Raw genomic sequence first — 24,405 nt, forward strand, 5'->3', positions numbered from 1 at the left:
TTTTACTAACGTAAAGAAATCAATATTCTACATTATTCCAAATTTAAGCTTAAATTTCCTTACTTCTATTATTATGAATATTCATTAGGTTTTTTCTCAACTTTTTTTATTTCTCTCATAATTTTACATATGGTTATTTTAGTTTCCTAAACTGTTTTTAGCAAGGATCTTTCATATTTATGCTTCGCATTGAAAACCCTTGTCAAGTCGACCTAACCCAACCCAAAAACAGCTAAGCATATTATGCTAGCAACTCCAACTACTTCGTCAACGGGAGAGTATAGGAGAGCCGAGAAGAGACTCTAAAAAACATGTTACTATTAATAGAGTCGTTCGAGCCGAAACTGAACTTATGAACTTAACTGGCTCAATGGTTGCCAAGCAGCCCCCTCAATTGTTCCGCCCGTAGTCAAAATTAGCAGGCACACAAAGAGACACCCAATCACCCAGTGGCCCAGTCAGGCAGTAAGTCAGCCAAGCAGTCAGTCAGTTAGTCAGTCAGTCACTGAGTTTCGTTGCGTTCGGAGAGGCACAAATTTGTGAGACAGGAAACAACGATTTTTTTTGCATTTGCATTTGCCACGCGGAATCAGTCGCTGAGCAAGGCTCAAGGCGTACGCTATGCATGAGGTGCTCCAAAAGCCGACGCGTCCAAATAGCGAGCCACATGCCGCCAAAGAGCCAGTGGATGACGGTGTTAAGCATGGCAAGTGTGCCAGTGCAACATTGAGTAGAAGTAGGTCTCTAATGGTAACTGTGCCACCACCGCCGCCCACGCCAGCCACACCCACTCCACTGGCACCACTGACCGTGCCCAGCATAGAGCTGACTCCAGCGAGTGGTCAGGGAACTCCCACTCCTGTCGAGCAATCATGTCAAGTGCTGCCGGATAAGAATAACAATAATAAGGAGAACTGTCCCGTCAAGTTCCAGGGAGCACCCAACAATTATGTGGCACGCCGCACATGGATAACCACAGAACGCATGAATGAGCTGCGAAGGAAGGCACAGGAAGCGGCCAAACAGAACAAGATTTTCACCATTAGAGGATGCTTCAATTCGGTGCGGAATGCGTTACTCGCGCGGGGTTGGGTGGAGAAGCTGGACATGCACCGTAAGGTAATCCCAATGGGTCAAATGACCTACGAGGATCTCACACAGCGCTTGCCCAAGCGCAAGGCAGGTGAAACGAGGCGTCAATATGTGCTCAAGTGTGAGAGGAACATCATGTCGAGATTTCTCGAGCATATGCCTGTGGATTTTTTGTGGACGAATCGCAAGGAGAAATGCGATTACATTGATCAGGCCAAGAATCCTGGCATGACCATCAATAAATTCCATCGCGCACCTTTTACCTCCAAGGAGGGTTTATGCAGTCAATTGCGAGATTTCCATTGGTTCTTCGAGGAGGGAATGGCGGAAATGTATTTCCCCCGCTGCTACAACGTCTGGAGTCCCGAGGAACTTGGTGAATTCGTGGATAACTTCAAGTTGACCGCCTGTGTTGCATATTTGAGAGCAATGCTTTTCAAGTTCCACAAACAGGGCAACGATGCTGTCTTCTCGCCCAACGGCAAGATACCCTATTCCTCCATTGACTTTGCCTACAAGCGGCTGGTCGACTACATCGACAGTTGCCAGCACAATGATATTGATTACGAGGATCCGCCAAAGATTTGGGAGCATGACTGGGATGCCTTTCTCTACCAACATCAGCAACTGGTCAACGAGGATGGACGCATCCAGCATGACGGTCAACGCACTTTGGATCACATGATCAAGAGCTGCATCTCGTTGGTGGAGAAAATGAAAAACCATTGGCCACAGTACAGCCTGGATGGCTATCAGAATTTGTGGATCGTCAAGCCGGCCAATAAGTGTCGAGGGCGTGGCATCCTCCTAATGGATAATCTCAAGAAAATCTTGGGTGTGGTTAACCCTTCGATAGCATCCAAGAGTCGCTATGTGGTGCAAAAATATATAGGTAAGTTGAAAATGTATAGAGCTGAAAGTGATTGACTTTAAAACACCCTAAAAAATATATGGGTCTTCAGTCAGTTCAGAAGAATTTAACATTTTCCGTTATTATGTAAAAAAGGAAATATTAAATGAAAGAAGTTAATTTATTTACTAACTAAACTTCAATTGACTATAGTTAAGAATATTTCAATATTTTTAATCAAAGTTGCAACTACACAACACAGATCGATTAGCTAGACTTCAAAATTTAAAATCATTCCTCTAAAATTCACGAAAAATTGGGGAACCTATCGTAGATCTAAGCTACCCAACCTCACATTATCTTAAAGGGTATACACCATAAAAGCGCAGCCCAATTCCGCTTTTTCCATGTTTATTTTAAATTCGTATAGCATAATAATCTTAATACGTTGAAGCTCTGGAACAAAACGATATAAACAAATATGTAAAAAGTAGGTCGTAAATCAGGACGATGGTATTGCTGCTGTTGTTGTTGTTGTTGTCACTGTTGTTGCTTATTATGCCTTCCTTGGCAGTAGGGCGAAGCCTTACCAGCTTTCATATCCATATCCACATGCACGCACATAGCTTGGCGAATATATGTACACAAATATGCCCATAAAATGCATAAACATTTGGCCTAAAAGAGCAACCAATGATTGTTTTTGGCTTTTGTGCCATGTTTCACAACATTTTTAAGGACTTATTACTGTCCCCGAAGTTTAGTTTGAGCAACAGGTTTATATAAAAAAAATTAACAGGGACATTAAAGATAAGAGGCTTCAGATTTAACGTGTAAAGTAACCAACACAAAGCTAACGCAAATATTAGACACCAAGAAAAGGGTGTAATAGCTAGTCACTAGACATAATAGTTTATAGACAATAAGAAGAATCAATAGACTAGAAACTAGCAACAAGAGGTATGATATTGTATTACAATAATTTTAATAATAAGACTAGAAGTTATCGTTACGCTGCTAGAGAAAATAGTCAAGACTAGAGAGGTTCAGGTAGACACTAATGTTAGATTATGTAGTTTCTAATATTAGAGGCATTAAATAAATCTAATATTCATTAATAGTAGAGGCATTAAAGAAAATATTTATTTTTTCATAGCTTTAACACCCTTAGAAACTAAATGCAGAAATTCCACAATTTGTATAGACCAAAAACTAGAGACTTAAGATTAAAACTAGTGTCAAGAGCCAGTACTAGCGGTAAGAGCCTAGGACTTAAAGTTAAAGGTAAAATATTGAAACTGACATTAGAGACTAGAAACAATAAACTAGAAATCAGAAACTAATTAGTGAACACTCCTAATTATTTAATACTTTTTGTACAATTATCAATTTAAGCTATAAACTTTATTTCAAAATTAAATACAATTTCAGAACGTCCGCTTATAGTCTTCCAAACAAAGTTCGACATACGCCAATGGTTTTTAATAACGAACACACAGCCGCTTGTTGTGTGGTTCTATCGGGAAAGTTACTTGCGGTTCAGTTCACAGGAATACAGTCTGAGCAACCATCACGAATCGGTGCATCTGACGAACTATGCGATACAGAAGAAGTATACGAATGGCAAGAGGGATAAAAGATTGCCCAGCGAGAATATGTGGGATTGCTACTCATTTCAGGCCTATTTACGACAGATTGGCAAATCTAATATGTGGCTGGAGAGGATTTATCCAGGAATGCGGAAAGCCATCGTGGGCACCATGTTGGCATCGCAGGAAAATATGGATCGCAGGCCTAACACTTTTGAGCTGTTTGGAGCAGACTTTATGATATGCGAGAACTTTTATCCCTGGCTAATTGAAATCAACTCAAGTCCCGATCTAGGCGCAACGACAAGTGTAACGGCACGCATGTGTCCCAAGTGCCTTGAGGATGTGGTCAAGGGTGAGTTAATTACCATTTAAACATTTCTTGTATGTTTTTTTTTTTTTCATCAATCTTCAATCTTCTTTAAATGTTTTTAATATCCTTAAATTTAAATTGATATATTTAAAAAAATTGTAATCTTAATCAAATTAATTATTTCAAAAATTTAATGTATATCTTATGTTATTTACAATACAAATAAAGATAAACATAATTAAATAAATAAAAAATTATTTTCTGTCTATATCTGAAGAAATACAAGAAGTATTAATTCATATCTGTAGCTAAGTTATCAATGGCAAAGTTTGTGCATCCGATTTTAAATATTTTTTAACTATATTTATATTTATTCAAAAATGTATTCTTTTAGTGGTAATCGATCGTCGCTTGGATCCCAAATCGGACATGGGCAACTTTGAGCTGGCCTATCGTCAGGTAGTGCCTCCCACGCCCGCCTACATGGGACTCAATCTCTTCGTGAAGGGCAAACAGCTGCTGCACAAGGTTAACCATGGCCATGGTCATTATTACTACCAGCAGCAGAGGAAGGAGCGCAGTTTGGCCACCAGCAGCGTGTACCGACAACGTTCCGCCATAGTGCCCGCCACGACTATATCGCGAATACATCGAGCTATGCCCACCTTCAACGCCACAGAGTACATGGAGAAGTATATGGTGGAGCCACTGAGCAGCAGTCGGAGCAGCATCAGCAGCAATCAACAGCAGCAGCAGCTGCAGCAGTCAACAACTGTGGCACTCAAATCACCATCAGCTATAACGGCACCCACTTCACCGTGCCCTTATCTTCTCAAGCAGGCGGGTCGCTCCATCACCCAACTGTTGAATGCCACCCACAAGAGGAATACAACGGTTACAGCCTTGAGCGGTGGGGAGTTAATTTCCAATACCGCTTTGCCACCCAAACGACAACGTAGCTGTGGACCACGTTTTACCGCCAATCAAGTGGAAAACACGGAGAAAAAGTTCAAGATTCTAATCAAGAATTACGCGTCCAATGCTGCCGATAATCTTCTAGAGAAACAGGAACCGCCCAGTGCGCCAGCTACAGCTCCTGTGATAAACGAACGCAAATGGAGAAGTCTGCGAAACATTACCACGTCCACCACTAGCTGTTCCCGAGCAAAGCCTATGCCGACAGCATCGTTGTTGGACAGCAGTCGATGCTCTCGACGCTTTGCTCGCACCAAATCTGAGATTGAGAGCTCGGCCAGCATGCATGCCATTGGACGCACCTTTGGTCGCAAGTCAAATGGACCACGTCTGCCCATCAGCATCTCAGTGCAGGCGTTGCATCGTGGCGAGCCCATTGTGACTGCCATGAAGCAAGCCTCCAGCGAGTTGCAACTCTCTCAGCCGCAAATCATCAGTCCCCGCACCGCGCTGGCCAATAAAGGGACCAACTCAACGCTGACAGTGCCACTGCCCACTTGTTAAACCATCTCATATCTTTACCCACTGCCATCTTAAACGGTACACGAACCACACTCGAAAACAATACTCCAAGTATATAAGGATTGAAGGTATAGAAGGTATAGATAGAAGCTGTTACCAAATACTAAAAAAAATCATTTAGTGACCGACTTTTTTGCGTATTCCACAATTTAAAGCGTAATTATATTTATTTATCACATACATAGATTACCTTTCTATTTACCAACATACCTATCTTAAATACATATATATATTATTCTAATATATGATACTTTTTTTTTATTTCTTTGTAATCCAATAAAAAAAAATTTATTTAACCTATTTATTAACCTATCGTTTCCCCAAATTAATATTTTTAATATAATATCACCCTGTACATTTCTTTTAAGTTTAAGCTTAACATTCCATAAATATATTATAATCAGTCCCACAAGAATAAGTGGAACTCTAATATCTATCTAGTATCTCTAAATTGAAAGTACAAATTTAAATGATTAAGCATCTAGTTCATCTAACCATTTTTTATCAACTTCAATTATTATAAAAAATGTATTATATTTTGGACTAAAGAAAAATAATTAAAGAAATGTATACAAAATTCAGCTTCTGATTAACATAGGTATAGACGATTCGATAAACGTGCCTATAACCGGTAAAGAGCTATATCGGGAAATTTCTACCAGAATTACTTCATATCGAGAGTTCCGTTTTCCTCGTGACCGTTCGTGCACACAATTTAAAATCCGTTTGTGCTCTAAGTATAACTACTAGCTGTTAGTACCTTTTGTTACAGTGTTATTTAAATATTTAACATATGCTATATAACATAAATAATTGCTGTTAAAGATTGTTAACTATTTTATTTAATGTCTCTCAAAGAAAAATCTGCTAATTAAGTGAGACTTTTATGAAAATGAGTGAATGAACATTGTTGGAGCTTTTCAAATAAATGAAAAACTTGATATAGTCATTTTTGAGCTGTTATATGATTAAATGGTACTGGAATTTTATAGACTACTCGAGGTCATATACAGTTCGATTGCCGCTGAGGATTAATTGATTAATTTTAATAACAAAATATTAAGATAAGTCTTACCAGAAATTATTATTTGGGCGCTGTATATTGAAGTGCCAGATTCTCACGCGTTGTGGAGTTTAACGTCGTCTTACCGCCCACATCGAGGGCCTTGGAGCTCGCTCTTGATAGTTTATTGCTTCCCGATTTACCTACAAGCACTTTGGCACTCTTTTGGGCAGCTTCTTTGCTCTTATCCTTGCCTAACTTGTGACTATTCGGGATTGGAACATTGTTTAGGATCTTACGCAGAAGGCGAGAACGCGGATTTGGTTTGATCTTTGGCATGGATTCAAATAGCTTCATTTGTGTACCATTAAGTTCCAGGGGCCGAGTGCCATCAAGTTCCTTGTTCACGTTATAGTTAACCTGAAAGGCGCGCTCGAAGAGACCGGTTGCGGCCAACGGATTCCTTGGAGTGTCCAATACCACACGAATGCAATCCTTTACAGCCAATGGACATATTCTTGCCGTAATCTCTGTTGATGGTGACAGATCCGGCGTCGAGTTGATCTCAATCAGTATGGGATTATAATATTCATCCAGCATAAAATCGCAGCCATACAACTCAAAGGCATTCGGTACCAGCTCAGTTTCATCCAAACTAGCCAGCACCACAGCCGTTAGATTTTGCTTGAAGCCATTGTATATCTTTGCCCATGTTCCATCCGGTGCTCCCACATGACGCAAATGGCATTTGAACTGATCGAGCGACCACATGTTATTCTTTGGCAGGCGGGCATCTCTGGTCAACTTGTTCTTGTAGCGTTTTTGCACCGAATTGTTGGTCAAGTGTATGGACTCACGTAGATCATCCATGGTGAACTCCTGAGAGCTGAAACGCAGATAGCAATCCTTATACGTCCAAATGGTCACCTGAGTGTCGCTTACGGTGAGCAACATGTACTGGCGAATATCAAACTTGGTGCGGTAAATTAGACAGGGGCGTTCTAGAAATGAGAAGCATTAAGCAACGGGTTATTCTTATATTTTCATGTTTCATTAAGAAAAAATCACTTAAGATCAAGCACCCCAACTAAATAAATCAATGTGAATGAACAAGGAATACACCAAAAACTCCTATTTTAGTCATAATTCGCGATGTCAACTAGAAACTTATATTTTACGACGTATATTATACTAGTCGCGGTAAATATTTTAACTTGTCTTTACTTTATTTCAGAGCTTGTTCTCTTGGGTCATTAACAGATTTCGCCATCCTATTCTAAAGGTTTTTTTTATTAAATCAAAGGTCTAAGGCGGGGATATTCGAAGTTAAGCATAGGCCTGATCAGTTCTTTAAATGAATAAGACTTCTACTCACCAATATATTTTTGTACAATATACTTTCTATTCTGATTATTTGAAGTCCATTGCAGAATTTCGTCTAAAGAATTGCGTATGACGATGCCAATTCCACGGGACTGATAGCCGGGCTTCAGTATCCAGAGATTACGACAGCCGTCCCAACGATAATCTTGACGCAACGTTTCAATTTGATCAAGATATTGAGCAGCAAGTCGGGCATATTCGGTCATGACCTTCTCGTTGACCTTGAACTTGGCATGCGTGTGGAGCACCTTGGTTGACTGCACCATGAACGATTGATTCTCAACCATTTCAGTCGGCGTTGGCATCTTGATGCGGGCATCATCGAGCGAATAATGCTCCTTCTGTCTGATCATGTTCTTAACCTTGTTCAAAGCATAGTCAATCGTGGTGCTCAAGACGGTACCATGCTCAAGATCAACCATATCGACAGGTCGATGCTCCTTAAGATATCGAAGCAGACAACGTGCCTGAGTATGATGGAAATCTTCAATAAATGCCGCACGCTCCTCAACGCTATTGGCGCCCAAGCGATAGACACGCGGGTAGCTCATGCCACAAATGCCGTCCTCACGGAACCAACGCTCCTGCTCCGCACAACCGACCATACCCACTTTGGTTGAGAAGTCAAGAAACTGACTGCGTCGAACACGATTGCGATATGGTTTTACCTCGGCAAACATGTCGCGGGCTCCTTTACTTTGCCAGATGAAGAAGGCGGGAAAATTATTGATCATCTTGGATAGGACAACTGCTTCGTATTCATTGCCACGCCGAGCATGCTCCAAAAGTGAATCTTCCGACATTGTCTGCAGCTTGGCGTGACGATTGGGTGGCAATTTCTCTAACCAACCGCGACGCACCAGAGCGCGCCTTACCGTGTGATAGTTGCCATACACGGTGAATATTCTCCGATTTCGATAGGCATCGATGACACGCGTCCGATAGGTGTTGCGCAACTGACGCTTGTGTGCATCGGGCGCCAAAGTGCCAGCTGAATTTGCATTACTCGTGGTGCGTGACTGCGGCATGAGATTATTTGCGGAGCTGCCATGATGATGATTACTTCCTCCCTGCGCCGACGAAATGGTGCTGTCATTTAGACTATTGCTGCCCACATTCTTTGGCAGCGAACATTGCTTGCATAGTGTTATTAATTCCGCGTCCAAATTTTGTATGAGCGATTGGATTCTGGAGACGGGATTATAATATCGATTGCGTGTATTAAATGCACTCGACGTTGCCTGACTCATTTTGAAAATTTACGAAATTTAAAAATGAAATATGATTACGCCAATGCAGGGATTCAACTTGGCTTCTGATTCTCCTATCTCCAGCTATGGGCGTCTGGTGCTCTTGCAGCTGATTAGTGCTGCAATTAACGAGAAATTTTGAAGCAGTATCAAAACCTTTTCCAACAGATTCGAATTTAAATAAGCAAAATATTTTTGATTTATATTACATAGCATTGTGCCTAAATTGTAAATTTTTCAGGCTCCTTAAACTGTATAATCCAAAAAAAAAAAATGGTGACGGACCAAATTTAAACGAACTCAACTGTGAGAGACCCTGTAGTTTTGTGTAGAAATGTAGATAATCCAAAATAGAAAAGTAATATCAAAAAAATTAAGGTTATATTTTCAAATATTAAATTAATTTTCAGGTTTTTCCCGGGACGAGTATTATTCCAATCAATGATCGAGATCCAATTGGACTTAATTGCACAATCATAGGTTGGGGTAGAGTCAAAGCCAAATAACCTGTTCCCGATGAGGTGGTCAGTGTCATTATTAATTCACATGCTAGTTGCTCCCGAAAATAAGGCTCAAAAATCAGCAAAGGCGTGATATGCGGTTCTAATCCAAATAATGATCAAGTAGGGAGTTGCTCGGGTGACTCAGGTGGCCCGGTTATATGCGATGGCAAAGTGGTGGGCATTACCTCCTTTGGTAATAACTATGGTCGTTGTGGTCTCAAATTGACGACGTTCTACATTGATGTCTATTATTTTCGCGATTGGATACCCCGTAATGCGGCATGCTGCTTTTTATATTTGTGCATATTGCGTAAGCAAATGTAAATGTGCCCAATCCAAAGTTATGTTAAAAAATAATTTAAGCATTTGTTAAACTTTTACTATTAAATAAAAATATGTTTTTTAACATTTTTCGACATTTTCTAAAAATAAACAAGTGTATAAGAATTTCGTTTAAAATTCGTCATTTCATTACGGTTTCTCTTATCTCAGTGCTAGGGGCATGTTCTACTCAGTTTGTACATTATTTATTTGTGAATGTGTTAACTTCAATTTGGCACGTATTGCATCGTCCAATGGAAACATTGGTCCATGTCCTGGCACAATGTGGCCACACAGCTGCGACATTCGATATCTTTCCTCGGCCTGTCGCTTCTCATTCTCACTGCCCGCCTCCTTCCAAATCTGCTCATCGTCCACATCCTCACACCGCTCAAAAAGATCGCCGCAAATGCCCACTGTGCCGCCGAGCTGCGTGTTATGCACTAATACGGAAATACAGCTCAGTGTGTGTCCCGGAGTTTGTTCGATCAGCACTTCACCATTAGTGTCTAATGCGCCGGAATGCTCAAAGTACAAATCACGATTGGAGGCACTGGAGCCTACAATATGCAGGCGTGCATTTTGAAACAAATAATTGCAGCCAATATGATCAGAGTGTCCATGTGTACAGACAACTACATTGATATCATCTGTTTGCAATCCCTGTGCAGCCAGTAAAGATTTCAAATGCTCGCCATCCCAAGCGGTTAATGTGTCCACAATAATATTGCTGCCATCTCGACAACGAACCAGCGTGCAGCTGCAGTTAGCACGCATGGCGTCGACATCGATGGCATCCTCGTAAGAGTAACCTGCCTGCAGAACAATCACTTGATTTTGTAATATTGACATTTTCAACGACAAATTGACTTGTTTACTTTTTGAAACCAGACATTCCAACATCGATTACTGAGCTATCGATAACAACTTGTATAATATCAAGCTATCGATAGTAACTTATGTTTTGGTCAGCTGTTTTATCGAACAAGCTGGCAGCCCCGATCGCTGTGCGCTCAGCTGATTGGTGGTCAACCCGCTCACATTTCGCAAGTCGCAGTTTATTTATTATTTAACAATTGTTCTGTATAAAAGTAGCTATTTTTTAAATGTATTTCAACTACCTCCCGCGTGTACAATGCAATGGCTTACTGCAGCTACTACGTCGGCATGTACAAATTGGCGCCAAGCCGCCCATTAAAAGAGGCCGGTTGGATTTGTTGCCAATCTTGTCACAGCCACAGACACTAATGATAAATTATGGTATGCATAAGCAAAATTATGGTATGCAAAAGCCTTACAGCACAGACAGTGATATTGGCACACAGCAACAGGTATTTAACGACGTGGACGATCTGGATAATAGAGACATAATGATTCCGAATGATGCGTCCAGTTTGCAACTTAGCACAGCAAAATGCGCACAGGAGCTGTTGGCGTCAATGGGACAGCAGCCATTGATTGGCACACAGCTGGTAGAGGGCATCTCCATGCTTTGGATGTATTACCAGCAAATGACAACGAAGGAGAAGCTAGCACTAACGAAACAACTGCATACACAATTGATGCCTCTGCTGGGGACGCACATTTCCGCAATGGATATCGACGATTTGAGCTGCTGCTATTTATATCTACGTAAAATGCATGTGTCCAACAGTGATTGCACCCTAGAACGTATACTGGCCCGTGCACTGAAGATCATTGAGCTGGAAGTGGGAAGAGAACTGATCCCGCTCTCGGCACTCTCACGTCTGTTGGTGGCCATAAATCTGGAGCGTGATTTCTTTACGCCGCTCGTCTGTCGCAATTTTACGCCACATCTGGAACGACACATTGCCGATTGCCAGACCGAGCAACAGGTGCGTCTGCTGTCCACGTGCGTGTTTCAACTGCACCCATTGATTGATGATGAGCTGCTGGAGGCATTCAAGCAGCGTGTTGCGAATCTGCTAAAAGCTCGCACGCTAAGCAGCTCCACGCCCAAGGCGCTGCTCAAGTTGCTGCATACGCTCAATCTACCTGTGTGGTCCAATCGAAATACGGCGTTGATACGACAGTTGATGCTGGAGCTACGCGATTGTCTGCCACAAATGGAGTCCAGCGATCTGAAGAGCGTTTGTCGCACATTTCTGCATCATCAAGAGCCGGCGAAGCTCATCCAGCCGCTTAAGGAAGCCACTGAGGCACTGATGCAACGGGAACCATCGGCGGATGCACTTTCCTGTGCCGTTCCCTTTGCGGATCTGCAGCAGCGAGATGCCTACATTAGACAGTTTCGGGATCTGCTAAAGTCCAAGTCCGCCTGGGAGCTGCCAAATGCAAGTGGACACTTCTTTAGTGTGCTGCGTGCGTTGAAGATTGCGGATTTGCGTTATTGTGATGCTTATTGGACGGCTGTGATGGATGAATTGGAGACATGCCCAAAGGAGCAGACGCATCTGCGCTTTCTGCGCCATTGCCAGCGCTACATGAACTTCAACAACAATCTGGGAGGAACCTATCGTCATCACGCCGTGGAACGCAAACTCAGTCGCATGTGTCTCGATGCAATCGAGCACAGTGTGGCCGGAAGATTGCCATCCAAGTTTGCTCACTTGGCCGCCTTTGTGATGGCCTATGGCCACACGCCCTTTGCCTGGAAGAAGTTCCCAAATCTGCTGCTGAGCAAAGTGCTCGCCATGGCGCCACAGTTCGATATACAGGATTGCTTTCTGTTGAGTCGAGGCATGCATATCGCCTGTGAGCTGCGATTTCGTCAACATATTCCCTCCCTGATATCCATGCAGCTTTCCACCTTGGACAGCATACTCATCTCCTGCAGCGAAAGACATCTCTCCAGCAGCGAGGATCAGCCTCTGAACGCCAGCGAATTGAGTGTCATTGTGCGCACTCTCAGCCATCGGAAAAGTGAGTTCTTAACATCCAGTTGATTCATCCAGTCCGAAAAAATTAAACTGATTAAATTAAAAATTTCCATATTGGTTTTTTTAGGGATCACAAAAAAATGTTTAAGTTTGTTTTCAAAAAAATTACAACCTAAAAACGTTATCTATATGATTTTTAAAATCCCAGGTATATGTTTTTTGAATAGGGTATCCTGGAAGAAATCAATTTAACTTACGTAATTCTTATAAAATCAAATTTAACTATTATTTTTTAGAATGATTATAGAAATCTAATGTTAGTACTTTAAATTATTCTAAATTATTTTGTGAAATTTTTTTTAAATTTTAAAATTTAAATTTATTAATTACATTCCAATTCTAGACTTTAACTTAATGTTTATTACAATAACAGCAAATGAACAACAACACATATTAAAACAATTATTATCATTACGATTCCTGGCTTTTAATGTATAATAACCTTAAATCTTTTTTTAATCAATGCAGCGCTTAAGAATACACAGATCTATAACGCAGCACTATCTCGATATAAGAGTCTTCAATGTGAAGATCTCAACTCCCGTGTGGTGCGAGACATGGCCTACAATTTTAATTCCTCGCACTTCTTTGTACCTGAACTCTTGGAGTCCATGTTTGAGTATGTGGCACAACAACATGAACACGTCACAGGAGACACTGTGGAGAAGGTGCTCACCTGTGCCTATAATCTTGGCTATACGCCCGCCTCTTTAGATTCTTTGGACTATGCGGCTATGGTGCTACTCCGGTAGGTATACATGTAAATAGTATTTACTTAAAAAATCCCTTACTCACTTTCTTTATACCCGCAGTGACTTTGATCATATGAGCGGTCTGTCCTTGGTGCAATCCTGTCTGGCGTTGTGCTTCTACAAGACCATTCCGGAGCAACTGGTTAATCAGGTTTTCTGTGTCAAGTTCATACAGCGCATCGAGGATGAGATACAGATCTGTTACTCCAAGGCCACATATCCGGGTCTCGTGCTCAATCGCGTCATGCAGCTGAATCGCACCGTTTGCCTGGATCTGCCCGAGACAAATGTGCCCTGGTTCCAACAGAACTACGTCGAGGCGCAGCTCAGCAAAAGTATGTATCACACTAATTTAAGAAAATAATTTACATGACATTGCTGAATTAAATCAATTTCCTGTAGAGCCCTTTGTACCCAGCGACTTCAGCACGGAAGTCAAGCATTTTCTGCAAGCTTTGCTCAAGGATGAGAACTACTTTCGTTGCAATCACACAACGCCTTATGGCTATCAAATAGACTTTGTGATACACTTCGATAAGGATAAAAAACCATTGCCTGCGACGCCCGTCGAGGCCACAATGTTGGATCGCATAACCAAGTAAGAATTTTATAGAATCGACTAATTTTAATATATTAAACTTGAATTTACTTATGCTTTCAAGAGTTGCCATTTTGCTGCTCAAGCTGGACTCTTTCTGTGAGAATGATCTCACTGCTCTGCGTGGACCCGAATCGCTGAAGATGAAGCATCTGGAAATGATGGGCTACAAAGTACTGCAGATCAACGAGCATGACTGGAACTCCAAGTATATGTTGGCGCCGGGCGCCAAGGCAAACTATTTAAAATGCCTGCTTCAAATTTCTAGCCAGGTCTAGTAATTATTATTATGGTAAATATATTGTTAATGAGGTGCGTACTTAAGTAAAATTTAGTTGTAGTTGTTGTTAAAGTTGTACAAATTTTACATTTTCTCAAATTAAAAATTTGTTTTTATACAATAAATTGCTCTGATAATTGTGAAAATTTAATAGAGAAATGATATGGAATTCTAATTTGTATAATTTATACTTATAATAAATTCATTATTTATTTTTGTATTTTATTGTTGTTGACACAAATGTCAGACATTTTATTAATAAGAATGCTTTAGTTCCCATATATTAAAGATAGATATTGTATAATTAATATTAAGAATTATTGAAATGTATGGCATTCAAATTTAATTTCATTTAGATTTTGTAGTTTCAAGATGAATATTGTTGTTAAAGCTATCGAAAATGTTGTAAATTCTGTTATAATAAAATCTTTATTTCTTATAGATTCAAGATGTTTTTGTTATATTTAAAATTGCATTCAAAATATATAAAGAAGATTATGGTTCATTCTAAAGGTTAATAATGTTATTGCAACTTAAATATTATTGTTAATCTTTTTGATACAAATGTAGTTCATTTTATAATTAAAAAAATCTTAAATCCCATAAATTAAAGATGATTTGTAAACTTAAAATAGAGAGTTGTTGAAATTAAATGCCCGAAAGATGTATTGATGTCGAAAGGAACACAAATGCAATTTGTTTTAAAACAAAAACTTTAAATAACTTCAAGATAAATATAGCTTTTTAAGTTTGACATCTCACTTATTATTGCATAATCTGCGGTTCGTAAAAATAACTTCAAATTGCTTTTAGAAGTGTGAAAATATAAAAAGGAATTGAAAAAATACGAGTATATAGATATCCGAAAAGGATTCGTTCCTAAGGTTAATTTCGTTATTGGAGTTTGAAGATAAATGTTATTCTTGTCGAAAAATAATTACAATTTATAATTGCAAATTCTTCAGTTCCCATAGATTATAAATGGTATATTCTAAATTGAGAATTGTTAAAATGGAAAGAAAGGAATGATGATATTTATAAGGAATACAAATTATTTGTCCAGTTGGGCACACCATTTGTAAGCATTGTTAAACATAAGCTGCCAAGGACTTTCCATCCTTGTGGTGGCCTGGTTGAATCCTGGAGGCACATATGGCCACTGATACATGGCACTGCAACGCTCTGGATGAGGCATCAATGCCAGATGCCGACCATCTGGTGAGCAGAGACCAGCAATGCCCTGGGGACTGCCATTGGGATTCATTGGATACAGTTCCGTTGGCACACCCTTATCATCCACATACTCCAACGTGACCAGCTGCTCCTTTTGCAGCTGCTGCATCAGCTCCTTTCGCTGGAAGGCGAAACGTCCCTCGCCATGGGCCACCCAACAACCCAAGACCATCTCGTTCATGTTACGCAACATAATGGCGCGACTCGACGGAATCCTCACCGTTGACCAACGACACTCGAAGCGCTGGGAACGATTGTGCAAGAGCGCCACCTCGGGATTAACTGGAGTTGAAGCCGTGACACTTGTGCTGCCCACGAAGCCAATCAATGTCATCAGTTGGCATCCATTGCAGATGCCCAAGGAAAACACATCCTCACGCTTCTTGAATGCCTCGAACTGTGGACGCAGCAACTCACTGTGCAGAATGTTGGCTGCCCAGCCCTTGGCGGATCCCAAGGTATCCGCATAGCTGAAGCCACCCGGAAAGACCAAGCCACGATACTGTGAGAGGCTCGTGCTGCCTGTAAGGAAGAGATAACTATTTAGAAAGCTGCTGTGGAGTGAGATATTCTGTATTTTTATAGGCAACAAATGCACAAGTTTTAATAATGGAATAAATGATTGGACTTTGCAATAGAAAGAGGATAAAAGATATCTGATAGTTAGTTGAAATGAAATTATAAAAATCAAACCATTAAATTTAGAATAAACTAAGTCTTACCTGCCAACAGATCCGACATGGTAACATCGTGCACCTCAAAGTTGGCCCTCAATAAACTGGCCATCATCTCACGCTCACTGTTGACGCCTTCCTCACGCAATACAGCGACTCGAATGGGTTGTGAGATACGGGTGAGAGTCAGTTCCGCCTGCAGATTCACTGGTCCCTTGTACTGGGGAGCATGACGATAATCCAGACTGTCATATTCCGACTGAGCACAGTCGACATTGGCCTGTAGTTTCTCCAGTTCGTAGCTGGTGCGCTCCCACTGCTTGTAGAGCTTAAGCAACGACTCATTCAGTAGGATTGTGGAACCTCTAGTGATAACCACTTGAGACTTGTCCAAGCCGTAGCCGTGAGTTGTGCCCAGATAAAAGTTGGGCACTCCAGCCTGCTTGAAACGATCCCGGACAAGCTGTAGATTGGACTTGTCTACCTCTAGGATCCAACCGCACTCCTCGCTAAACAACAGACTGACATCGACGCCGATTTCCATGAAGGAGCCGGAAATTCCTGCGCTTGCCTCCGTCATATCGAGTTGGACTCCTGATAATCCTCCGATTGCCATCTCCAAGACACAAACCAGCAAACCGCCATCGCTGATGTCATGGCCAGAAAGCAGATGTCCCTCCCCCAATAGGGATTGGGTCACCTCAAAGGCCTTGGTCAACACCTTGGTCTCCGTCATATCGGGCGTGGAGTCACCCTGTTGGGAATAAGCCTGAGCCAACGCCGATCCACCCAACCTGGCAGACTTTTCAATATTAATCCAAATCAAGGCGGTTTCCTTTCCACTCGCCGGACCCTTGAGATCGGGCGTCACCCTTACACGCACATCCGGACAAGGTGCATAGGTGGAGAGCACAAGTGTTCCTGGTGATTTAATAATCTCTCCATCCACTTTGGCAGCCATGGAAAGTGAATCCTTGCCGCCATCAATGCCAATTCGTAGTTTCCTTAACACTTGGCTCAGTTCAAAACAAGCCTCATACATTTTAAAGCCTTCACCAGGCAACTTTGCTGGCCACATCCAATTGCCGGAGCACTTGATGTCTGCCAATTCGCTAATCTTTACAAAAACCAGATTACTCAGCGCCTCAGCCACACACATGTGAGCCATGCTCACGGGATTGACGATTCCTGTGGATGGAAATAAAGGATTTAGGTTTTTACTAGTTTCATAAATGACCAGCAAATTCTGTATAGCGAGGATAAGATAAGTAGAAATACTCACCCATGATCGGCTGTGTGCCAATGGAGGTGGCAATGCCGGAGTAGCTGAAATGTGAGACGGTGGTCAGGGCGTAGTCGGAGAGAGGAGCCTGTAATGGACCGACGCATTGTTGCTGGGCAATGAGGCCGCCCACACAACGATCCACTTTGTTGGTAAGGAAGCGTTTGCTGCCCACGGCAACAATACTTAATACCCTCTCTAAGGCATCAGGGATTGACAAATTCACCGGCAGCTTTAGTTTCTCGCGAGGAATTGGTACGACATCCAGATTATAAGTACGCTTAGGCATGTCGCCGAGTACGTGACACAGTTCGAGGTCAAATGGAGCTGCTCCATAAGCCTTACGCACTTCCGGTCGTAATGCCTGCTCCAAATCCTTGGGTGCCGCCTGCTCCACGAGCGTTACTTTGCCATCGCCCGTGACGACGCCCACAAAGCTAATGGGACAACGTTCACGGGCGCAGATCCTTTCGAGCAATTCCCGATGCTCGGGCTTAAGGAGTATGGCATTATTCTCCTGGTACTCGGCACCCCACAGCTCCAGAGCGGTGATGGTGGGATCACCCAGCTTGAATTCCCGCGAGAAGATGATGGCACCTGCGAATCCTGGTTCAACGAGTTCCTTCAACACATTGCCATTGCCGCCAGCGCCTTGATCGTGTATGGCCAAGATGGGATTACGTTCACCCAACTCGATGCAGGCGCGCACTACGCGGTTCAGTTTGTTCTCCATCTCGGGATCTCCACGTTGCACCGCATTGAAATCCAGCTCTGCATCGCCGGATCCCTGTACCTCCACCGAGCTAGCGGCACCGCCACCCACTCCAATGCGGTAAACCGGACCTCCAATCTTGGCCAGCAACTGGCCACGCTCCGGCGTCACCTTGTCCCGCATCGAAGCTGGCATAGTGCCCAATCCTCCGCTGAACATAATCGGTTTAACGTATTCCTCCCGTGTCGTGGGCTGGGCAGCATTGTATAATCCATAGGATATGGTGAATCCCGATATTAGAGGTTCTCCAAACTTGTTGCCATAATCCGAGGCGCCGTTGCTGGCCTCGATCAGCACCTGGAGTGGAGGTGCAAACGAGCTGGGATACTTTAATCCCGATGGTTCGTATGGTTGCTTGTAACCCGGAATATTCAATGCACCCACACAGTAGCCGGCGGTGCCAGCGATGGGTAAGCCACCACGTCCCACGCCCTGGACATCTCGGAGGCGTCCTCCAGTACCGGTGGTTGCACCACTAAATGGTGCCACAGCTGTGGGCATGTTATGGGTTTCGGCCGTAAAGATCAAATCAGAATGCACCTTTTGCAGTTCCATAACGCCTGGTGCCCCAATCTCTTTTGGCTGCAGTGCTTCATGCTCGAATCCCTTGATGGCGCTGCTGTTGTCACTGAACTTGATGGTATTATTGGGATTCGTGTCGAGCTGCGTGTCCATAATCAGCTTGATGAGCGACTTGGGCAACTCCCTGCCCTCGTGCATCATGCGTCCCCGGAAGAACCAATGTCTCGAGTGCTCACTGTTGCTCTGGGCGCAATCAAACAGCTCCACGGTGGTGGGATTACGTTTAAGTTTCTGGGCAAACAGGTTGTAATAGAAATCCAAGTCGTAGTCGGTGAATGCCAAGCCCAGTTCACGATTAATCCTCTCCAGCGCCGGACGACCTTCCTCCAACACGGGCACATAATGCCAGGCAGCTTGTTTTGCCGGCAGCTGCTCATCGAAGCTCTCCCGCGGCGTATTCCCCTCCGTGTACTGACAGTGCGTCATCCGATCTCCCAGCTGAGACACAAAATCAGCGGCATCACGTGACGCGGAGGTGGCAAAGGTCAGGAGATAACGCGTGGAGGTCTCCATGCGTTGCACCTCCGTGTAGCCGAGATTCTGAAAGATGTTCACACAGTTGGTCGAGTACGGAGTGGAAAAGTTGAAACGTGGTCCGATCTCCACCAGCACCTGGGTTCCCTTCTCCGCCCGCAACGTGGCCCGTTTGCTGAGAGTCTCCTTTGACTGAAGAGGTTGCCGTACCAGCCAACACATCAGCTGCTCCAGGGCCAAGGTATGTTGCTTCACCTGGTTATATTCCAGGTGATAACAACGCTCCATGTGCACCGATAACAACTGAGGATCGATCACCCGAAGGCGACGCAACACTTGCTCCTCCTCCGCCGCATCGAAGGCCTCAGCATCGTAATAACGTAGTATGACCATTTCCGGTTAGACTAAGGGAAAACAGAGATAGTAGTCTTCTATCTTAATTGGAATAAGACAATGAGATATCCTAGCCCAGTACCTTGGGTACTTAGATACTTATCATATATATGTACGAAAAATTTGCTCCCCAAATTTCAAGTCTAACTTTAAAATTGATCCTGTAATTCGTTTATTCTTTTCGATTTGTGGTCGAATCTTGGTGCTTATCATGTCTAAGATCTTTTTGTACATTCGGACAGACGGACGGATCCGATTATATCGACTCGACTTTACTTCTGACTGTTACATACTTTGCACAAACTTAATATATCCTCGATCAGGGTAAGAAAAAACCAAAGCGTGCGTTCCTTAGACGCGCTGCGACAAGACTGAAAACTGAAGCTGATCTTGATCCGTTGACAACTAGAGCAAATACCTTGGACAACCACGCTTCAGGGGGGTTATCAGCCACAGATCAGCTAAGCTCAGTTCAGTTCAGTTTCAGGTTACAGCAGACGACGCCCAGTTGCATTTGCCAATTGTGAATTGCAATCGTTGCTTTGGCGTCACAGCTTGTTTTTGTTATTGTTATCACATAATTACATATGTATGTACCTAGGTACATACTCGTGATGTGTGCTGATAAACAAGCACAGCGTAAACATATTTTATTTGTTGCTCACCAAATTGTTATTAATAAAAATATATACTTATAATATATTTAAGTAGAGGTTTGTTGTTCAAGTTATTTAATATTAACTAACCCAAATTAAATCACAATAAGCGTCGCGCACGTGCGTAGTTAGCGGAGGAAACACGAACTGAGAAACGAAGAGAGATAGCGCAACTCAGAGTACGACGCGCACGTTTTGATAGCAATCAATTTGCCACTGGGTCTATCAAGCTCTGAGCAGCTGTTGAAAGCTCTGCGCCTACCCTGTACCCAAAGCTTGCTATTAATAGTATACATTTAATAACACTTTACAAGTTCTTCTCTTGAATTAGCAGTTCAAAACCACGGCTAAAACTTAAAGAAATTATTTCTTGATACATTTAAAAAGCGTAATTTTTAGTGTGCCAAACAAATTTATATCAATTGCATTGTTTTAATAAAAGGTTCAATAAAAGTGTAAATATATTATTTATATTAATATGTGAACCACTTAAAATATATCAATTCAATCTACTAATAAAGCAATAATGTGCTGTTTGTAGTGTACCAATCATGAAATTTTCTCTTTTTCTATATGTACCATTTAAAGCGTTAATTGGGTACATTACAAAAAATTTACAATTTTCAATAAATGTGTACAATCTATTTAAATGTACCTTTTTTATTCTTATACAAAAGTGTACCATTTTCTATACCAATGTACCGACGAACATAAATTGTACCAGTTTTGGTACATCTGTATCCGCGATAAGATATCAATAAATGTACATTTTATACCCATAGTCATTTTCATTCATTCATTGCATTACTTAACAAATTGGCAACGGTAATACACTCAGTACATACACACAGATCACGCGCACACCACCAAAAAAAAAAAGAGTAAAATTGAATGTCAAAAGCTCAAAAATGTTTAGCGGTTCTTGTTGTTCTTTTTAGCTTGGGCTATGATCGTGACGTAGCCAATAATCTTGTATAGCAACAGCAACAAAACATATCACGCTGTGGCGTCACGGAAAGCTTTGAAGAGTAATGAAAGCCAATAAAGACGCGGTCAAAACGTGTGCACACTCTTACGTATCTTGGGTTTATTTATAAATACATATACATACATATGAAGATACAAGTGTATCTGTGAAATTCAAGTTGAACGTTGCAACTTGCAAGTTTAGCGGTCATCAACGCTAGTTGGCGGCCAAATGCACTGTATACATGTACAGTAAGTCAAGGAGCTGTTTTGACAATAAAATATAATGTTGATAAATTTTATTTTTTTTTCAGATAAAAGTAGATAATTTTTTAAAGTTCTACTTTGAGCCACATGCACTGTAATAAAATTAAATATTTAAATTTGTTTCTATGTCAAAACAATTGTTTGACTTACTGTAAATACATTTATATATGAAAAATGATTATAATATGAATTAAAAAGATTGTTCTTGAATAGTTTTCTTGAGCATTATTTTATTTGCAGCTCATTTTTCGTTTACTTTTCGAGTATACAAACTATATTTGAATTATGAATAAATAACATTGCTACTCCTGCTTCTGCCGATGTTGTTAATATTTCCTTGCCGCCTTATCGGATTTTTTACGTTGGATTCTGACCCTATCTGAAGCACACGTCAATTGGCAACACAGCCAAACTGATAATCATGGGAGTTTTTTTTGTTCCTTTTTTGTGTTGTGTTGAAATTGATTTACAAAATATATAAATATATATATATCTCAAAGCAGTCGAACAAATCGTTTGCAATTGCAAGTGAATATTGTAATTGATTATGGTTTATCTATGTTTTGTTGTTGTTATGCTTGCTGTCGTTAATGTTGTGCTACAAAGTAGCGTACCGATGCGAACTCTAAAACTGCTAAGATTCACTAACACTGGATACGTATCTATGTTATGTGCATTGCTTTTGCCGCTTTGGTTGCCTGCACACTGATTTCATCCATACTTTTGCGGGCGCTCTCTGTGACTTCATCGATCGATCGCCGTGTACTGTGTATCAGTTCGTCTGTGCCCCGCGCCGCGGACTCGGCAATGCCTTTGACCTCTGTGTTGATCAGTCCAATGACCCATTCCAAGCCCTGACGTCCCTTACCCGCGTTCGCGCTAATTGTGTTCGTCAGCAAGTCTTCCATGTAGTGGGATAGTGGCACTCCATAGACAGTTACTGTCGCCTCCTGTCGGAGCATTGTCTTTGCTGAATCTGCAGGATGTGGCTCATAGTACAACACCTCGTCGACGCTTATATTTCGACAGAATGTGAGATTGTTTGTTTTCAAAACCATTTGTTTGCGCTGCGGATCCACTGTGGAGCGTTCGCTGGCAAAGCACGACTTGGCGGTTCCAATCAGCGCGTGTGTCCACTTGGGAAAATACCATTTGGACTGGACAAGTCGATGTGTGTGCAGCACACCGTCGACCACTTTGCGCTCCACAACATCGGTGCCAATGATTGAAGGTGTCATCGGGTTTGGATATTTGCGCCACGCCGCCTGTGTAACCGTCTCCCAAGGATGGTTAAACACATGCTCCGAAGTCCAGATTTTCATTATGCAAGCGTCTTATTCGTTTTCGTCACTGTGCGAGCCTTTCTCTCTGGTTATTTCGCAATCGGGACGCGGACTTGACAACCTGTTTGTCGCCGAGGCAACAGAGCGGATGCAGTAGATTGAAAATTTTTTAAATTAGTTTGGCACGTTTTACAAATTGATAATTTGGAGAAAAAAAATTTATATTTTGTGAGCTATCCAGACCTTTTTACTCAGGTGTTCTGCGAGTAATAAACTACTACTTGCCACCTGGCCCAAATGTTGCCATCCGACTGCAAAGGGTGCCACCCTGTTAAGTTCACTGATCTGGCAATGTGTACATTTTTGGAGAAGTTTTGCATTTTTTTTCTGAATTTTTAAAAATATTTTTCTGAACAAAATTTGTAATTTCTCTCCCATTGGGAAAATCGCTAAATTATATTCTACAATTCAAATGTTAACGATAAGCACCAGGTGTTTGGTTCAAAATAAAAGGTAGAAAACAACAATAATGAAATAATTGGTTAATTAAAACTAGAATACAAAAATTATGCCAACAATTATTAATTTTTGTATATTGTTCCAATTTACAATATATACTTAATCTTAAATAATAAACTAAACTAATCATATTTTATGTTTGACTATTCACTCGTAAATGTTCTTTGATATGTTGCATATGGACGAGGGTCAATGTGGCGCAAACGTTCCTCCAGAAACAGTCGAAACTTATGCACTTCGTCAGCGTCCTCCAGAATTTTCTTTTTCTCTAGAATAAGGCATTCCTTCTGTTGCGTCTCCTTGTTAGTTGTTACACTTTGCCTTAAAGATGCTTCCAGACGTTGCGAGATTTGACAGCGAACTGTGACGCTTTCGTATTGCAGAATCCTTGTTAGTGCCTTGGTTGGAGGACGACGGGGCTTTGTAGACATTTTTGGGAGCACAGTGAGTGGGACAGAACTATATAATTGTTTTGGATGCTGTTGCTCGTGTCCATTAAGTGTTTTGTCGCCTTCGTTCGCCATCATCTTGGCTAACGCTCGTATAGGCGTCCGTCGCATGTCAACTGAGATCGCCGACGTAGTGGAAGGAACCATAGATGATGAGGGGCCAGCCGAAGGTGTTGCAATATTCGTGGTATGCCCATTTTTTGTAGTTACAGAATTCGATGGCTGATCAATAAACTCCGTTAATGAGGGCTCATCCGGGTGCACATCGTTTTGCACAGCTGCCATCGATTGTTGAAAGTTTGTTAAATGAAAAACGCCATTCGTATCGTAAAACTTATAGCCCAGCATTTCAAGCGCAATTTCCGTAAGTAAATACGACATTTTTATATCTGGATCGGGTTTGTTTATATTTTCTGTCCCAGTTTAGCACTGTTGTCAACTTAGATATTTTTCAGCTAGATCTGGCTATTTTTAGAGTTCATTGGCTAGAAGAATTACAAAAT

General features: G+C 41.7%; 7 protein-coding genes and 1 long non-coding RNA gene across 9 annotated transcripts; 3 read left to right on the forward strand and 5 right to left on the reverse strand.

The window, feature by feature from the left end:
• Positions 1 to 621: 621 nt before the first annotated feature.
• On the forward strand, positions 622 to 5,323 carry LOC117779841 (tubulin glycylase 3A). The gene is made up of 3 exons (XM_034616158.1): positions 622 to 1,984; positions 3,374 to 3,886; positions 4,239 to 5,323. Exons 1-3 carry the CDS (start codon positions 622 to 624, stop codon positions 5,321 to 5,323), a joined length of 2,961 nt encoding a protein of 986 aa, XP_034472049.1.
• Positions 5,324 to 6,154: 831 nt separating this feature from the next.
• LOC117779709 (tubulin glycylase 3B) lies at positions 6,155 to 9,151 on the reverse strand. Its single transcript, XM_034615994.1, has 3 exons — positions 7,720 to 9,151; positions 6,417 to 7,345; positions 6,155 to 6,365 (listed from the first exon to the last, which is right to left on the reverse strand). Exons 1-2 carry the CDS (start codon positions 8,975 to 8,977, stop codon positions 6,426 to 6,428), a joined length of 2,178 nt encoding a protein of 725 aa, XP_034471885.1. The 5' UTR covers positions 8,978 to 9,151; the 3' UTR covers positions 6,155 to 6,365; positions 6,417 to 6,425.
• A 752-nt stretch (positions 9,152 to 9,903) lies between these two features.
• LOC117779728 (metallo-beta-lactamase domain-containing protein 1) lies at positions 9,904 to 10,673 on the reverse strand. The gene has a single exon (XM_034616028.1). The coding sequence runs from the start codon at positions 10,651 to 10,653 to the stop codon at positions 9,988 to 9,990; it is 666 nt and encodes a 221-aa protein (XP_034471919.1). The 5' UTR covers positions 10,654 to 10,673; the 3' UTR covers positions 9,904 to 9,987.
• Positions 10,674 to 10,954: 281 nt separating this feature from the next.
• Positions 10,955 to 14,441, forward strand: LOC117779706. Its single transcript, XM_034615985.1, has 5 exons — positions 10,955 to 12,705; positions 13,191 to 13,470; positions 13,535 to 13,809; positions 13,877 to 14,072; positions 14,137 to 14,441. Exons 1-5 carry the CDS (start codon positions 11,049 to 11,051, stop codon positions 14,348 to 14,350), a joined length of 2,622 nt encoding a protein of 873 aa, XP_034471876.1. The 5' UTR covers positions 10,955 to 11,048; the 3' UTR covers positions 14,351 to 14,441.
• A 648-nt stretch (positions 14,442 to 15,089) lies between these two features.
• On the reverse strand, positions 15,090 to 20,121 carry LOC117779703 (phosphoribosylformylglycinamidine synthase). 2 transcript variants are annotated; one of them, XM_034615981.1, is made up of 4 exons: positions 20,056 to 20,121; positions 17,542 to 19,773; positions 16,308 to 17,447; positions 15,404 to 16,107 (listed from the first exon to the last, which is right to left on the reverse strand). In XM_034615981.1, the coding sequence occupies exons 2-4, from the start codon at positions 19,760 to 19,762 to the stop codon at positions 15,404 to 15,406; spliced, it is 4,065 nt and encodes a 1,354-aa protein (XP_034471872.1). In that variant the 5' UTR covers positions 19,763 to 19,773; positions 20,056 to 20,121. The 2 variants fall into 2 exon arrangements, with proteins under 2 accessions (XP_034471873.1, XP_034471872.1); XM_034615982.1 differs by lacking the exon at positions 20,056 to 20,121 and having other exon boundaries at positions 15,090 to 16,107; positions 17,542 to 19,762.
• A 972-nt stretch (positions 20,122 to 21,093) lies between these two features.
• LOC117779739 lies at positions 21,094 to 22,153 on the forward strand. The gene is made up of 2 exons (XR_004617030.1): positions 21,094 to 21,636; positions 21,699 to 22,153. It is a non-coding gene; the product is annotated as an uncharacterized LOC117779739 (long non-coding RNA).
• LOC117779730 (protein slowmo) lies at positions 21,862 to 23,216 on the reverse strand. Its single transcript, XM_034616030.1, has 2 exons — positions 23,178 to 23,216; positions 21,862 to 23,055 (listed from the first exon to the last, which is right to left on the reverse strand). The coding sequence occupies exon 2, from the start codon at positions 22,971 to 22,973 to the stop codon at positions 22,314 to 22,316; it is 660 nt and encodes a 219-aa protein (XP_034471921.1). The 5' UTR covers positions 22,974 to 23,055; positions 23,178 to 23,216; the 3' UTR covers positions 21,862 to 22,313.
• A 295-nt stretch (positions 23,217 to 23,511) lies between these two features.
• Positions 23,512 to 24,341, reverse strand: LOC117779727. Its single transcript, XM_034616027.1, has one exon. It carries the CDS (start codon positions 24,281 to 24,283, stop codon positions 23,597 to 23,599), a length of 687 nt encoding a protein of 228 aa, XP_034471918.1. The 5' UTR covers positions 24,284 to 24,341; the 3' UTR covers positions 23,512 to 23,596.
• Positions 24,342 to 24,405: the final 64 nt, after the last annotated feature.

This window comes from Drosophila innubila (assembly GCF_004354385.1).
Source record: "Drosophila innubila isolate TH190305 chromosome 2L unlocalized genomic scaffold, UK_Dinn_1.0 4_B_2L, whole genome shotgun sequence".
In the NCBI taxonomy this organism is placed as follows: domain Eukaryota; kingdom Metazoa; phylum Arthropoda; class Insecta; order Diptera; family Drosophilidae; genus Drosophila; species Drosophila innubila.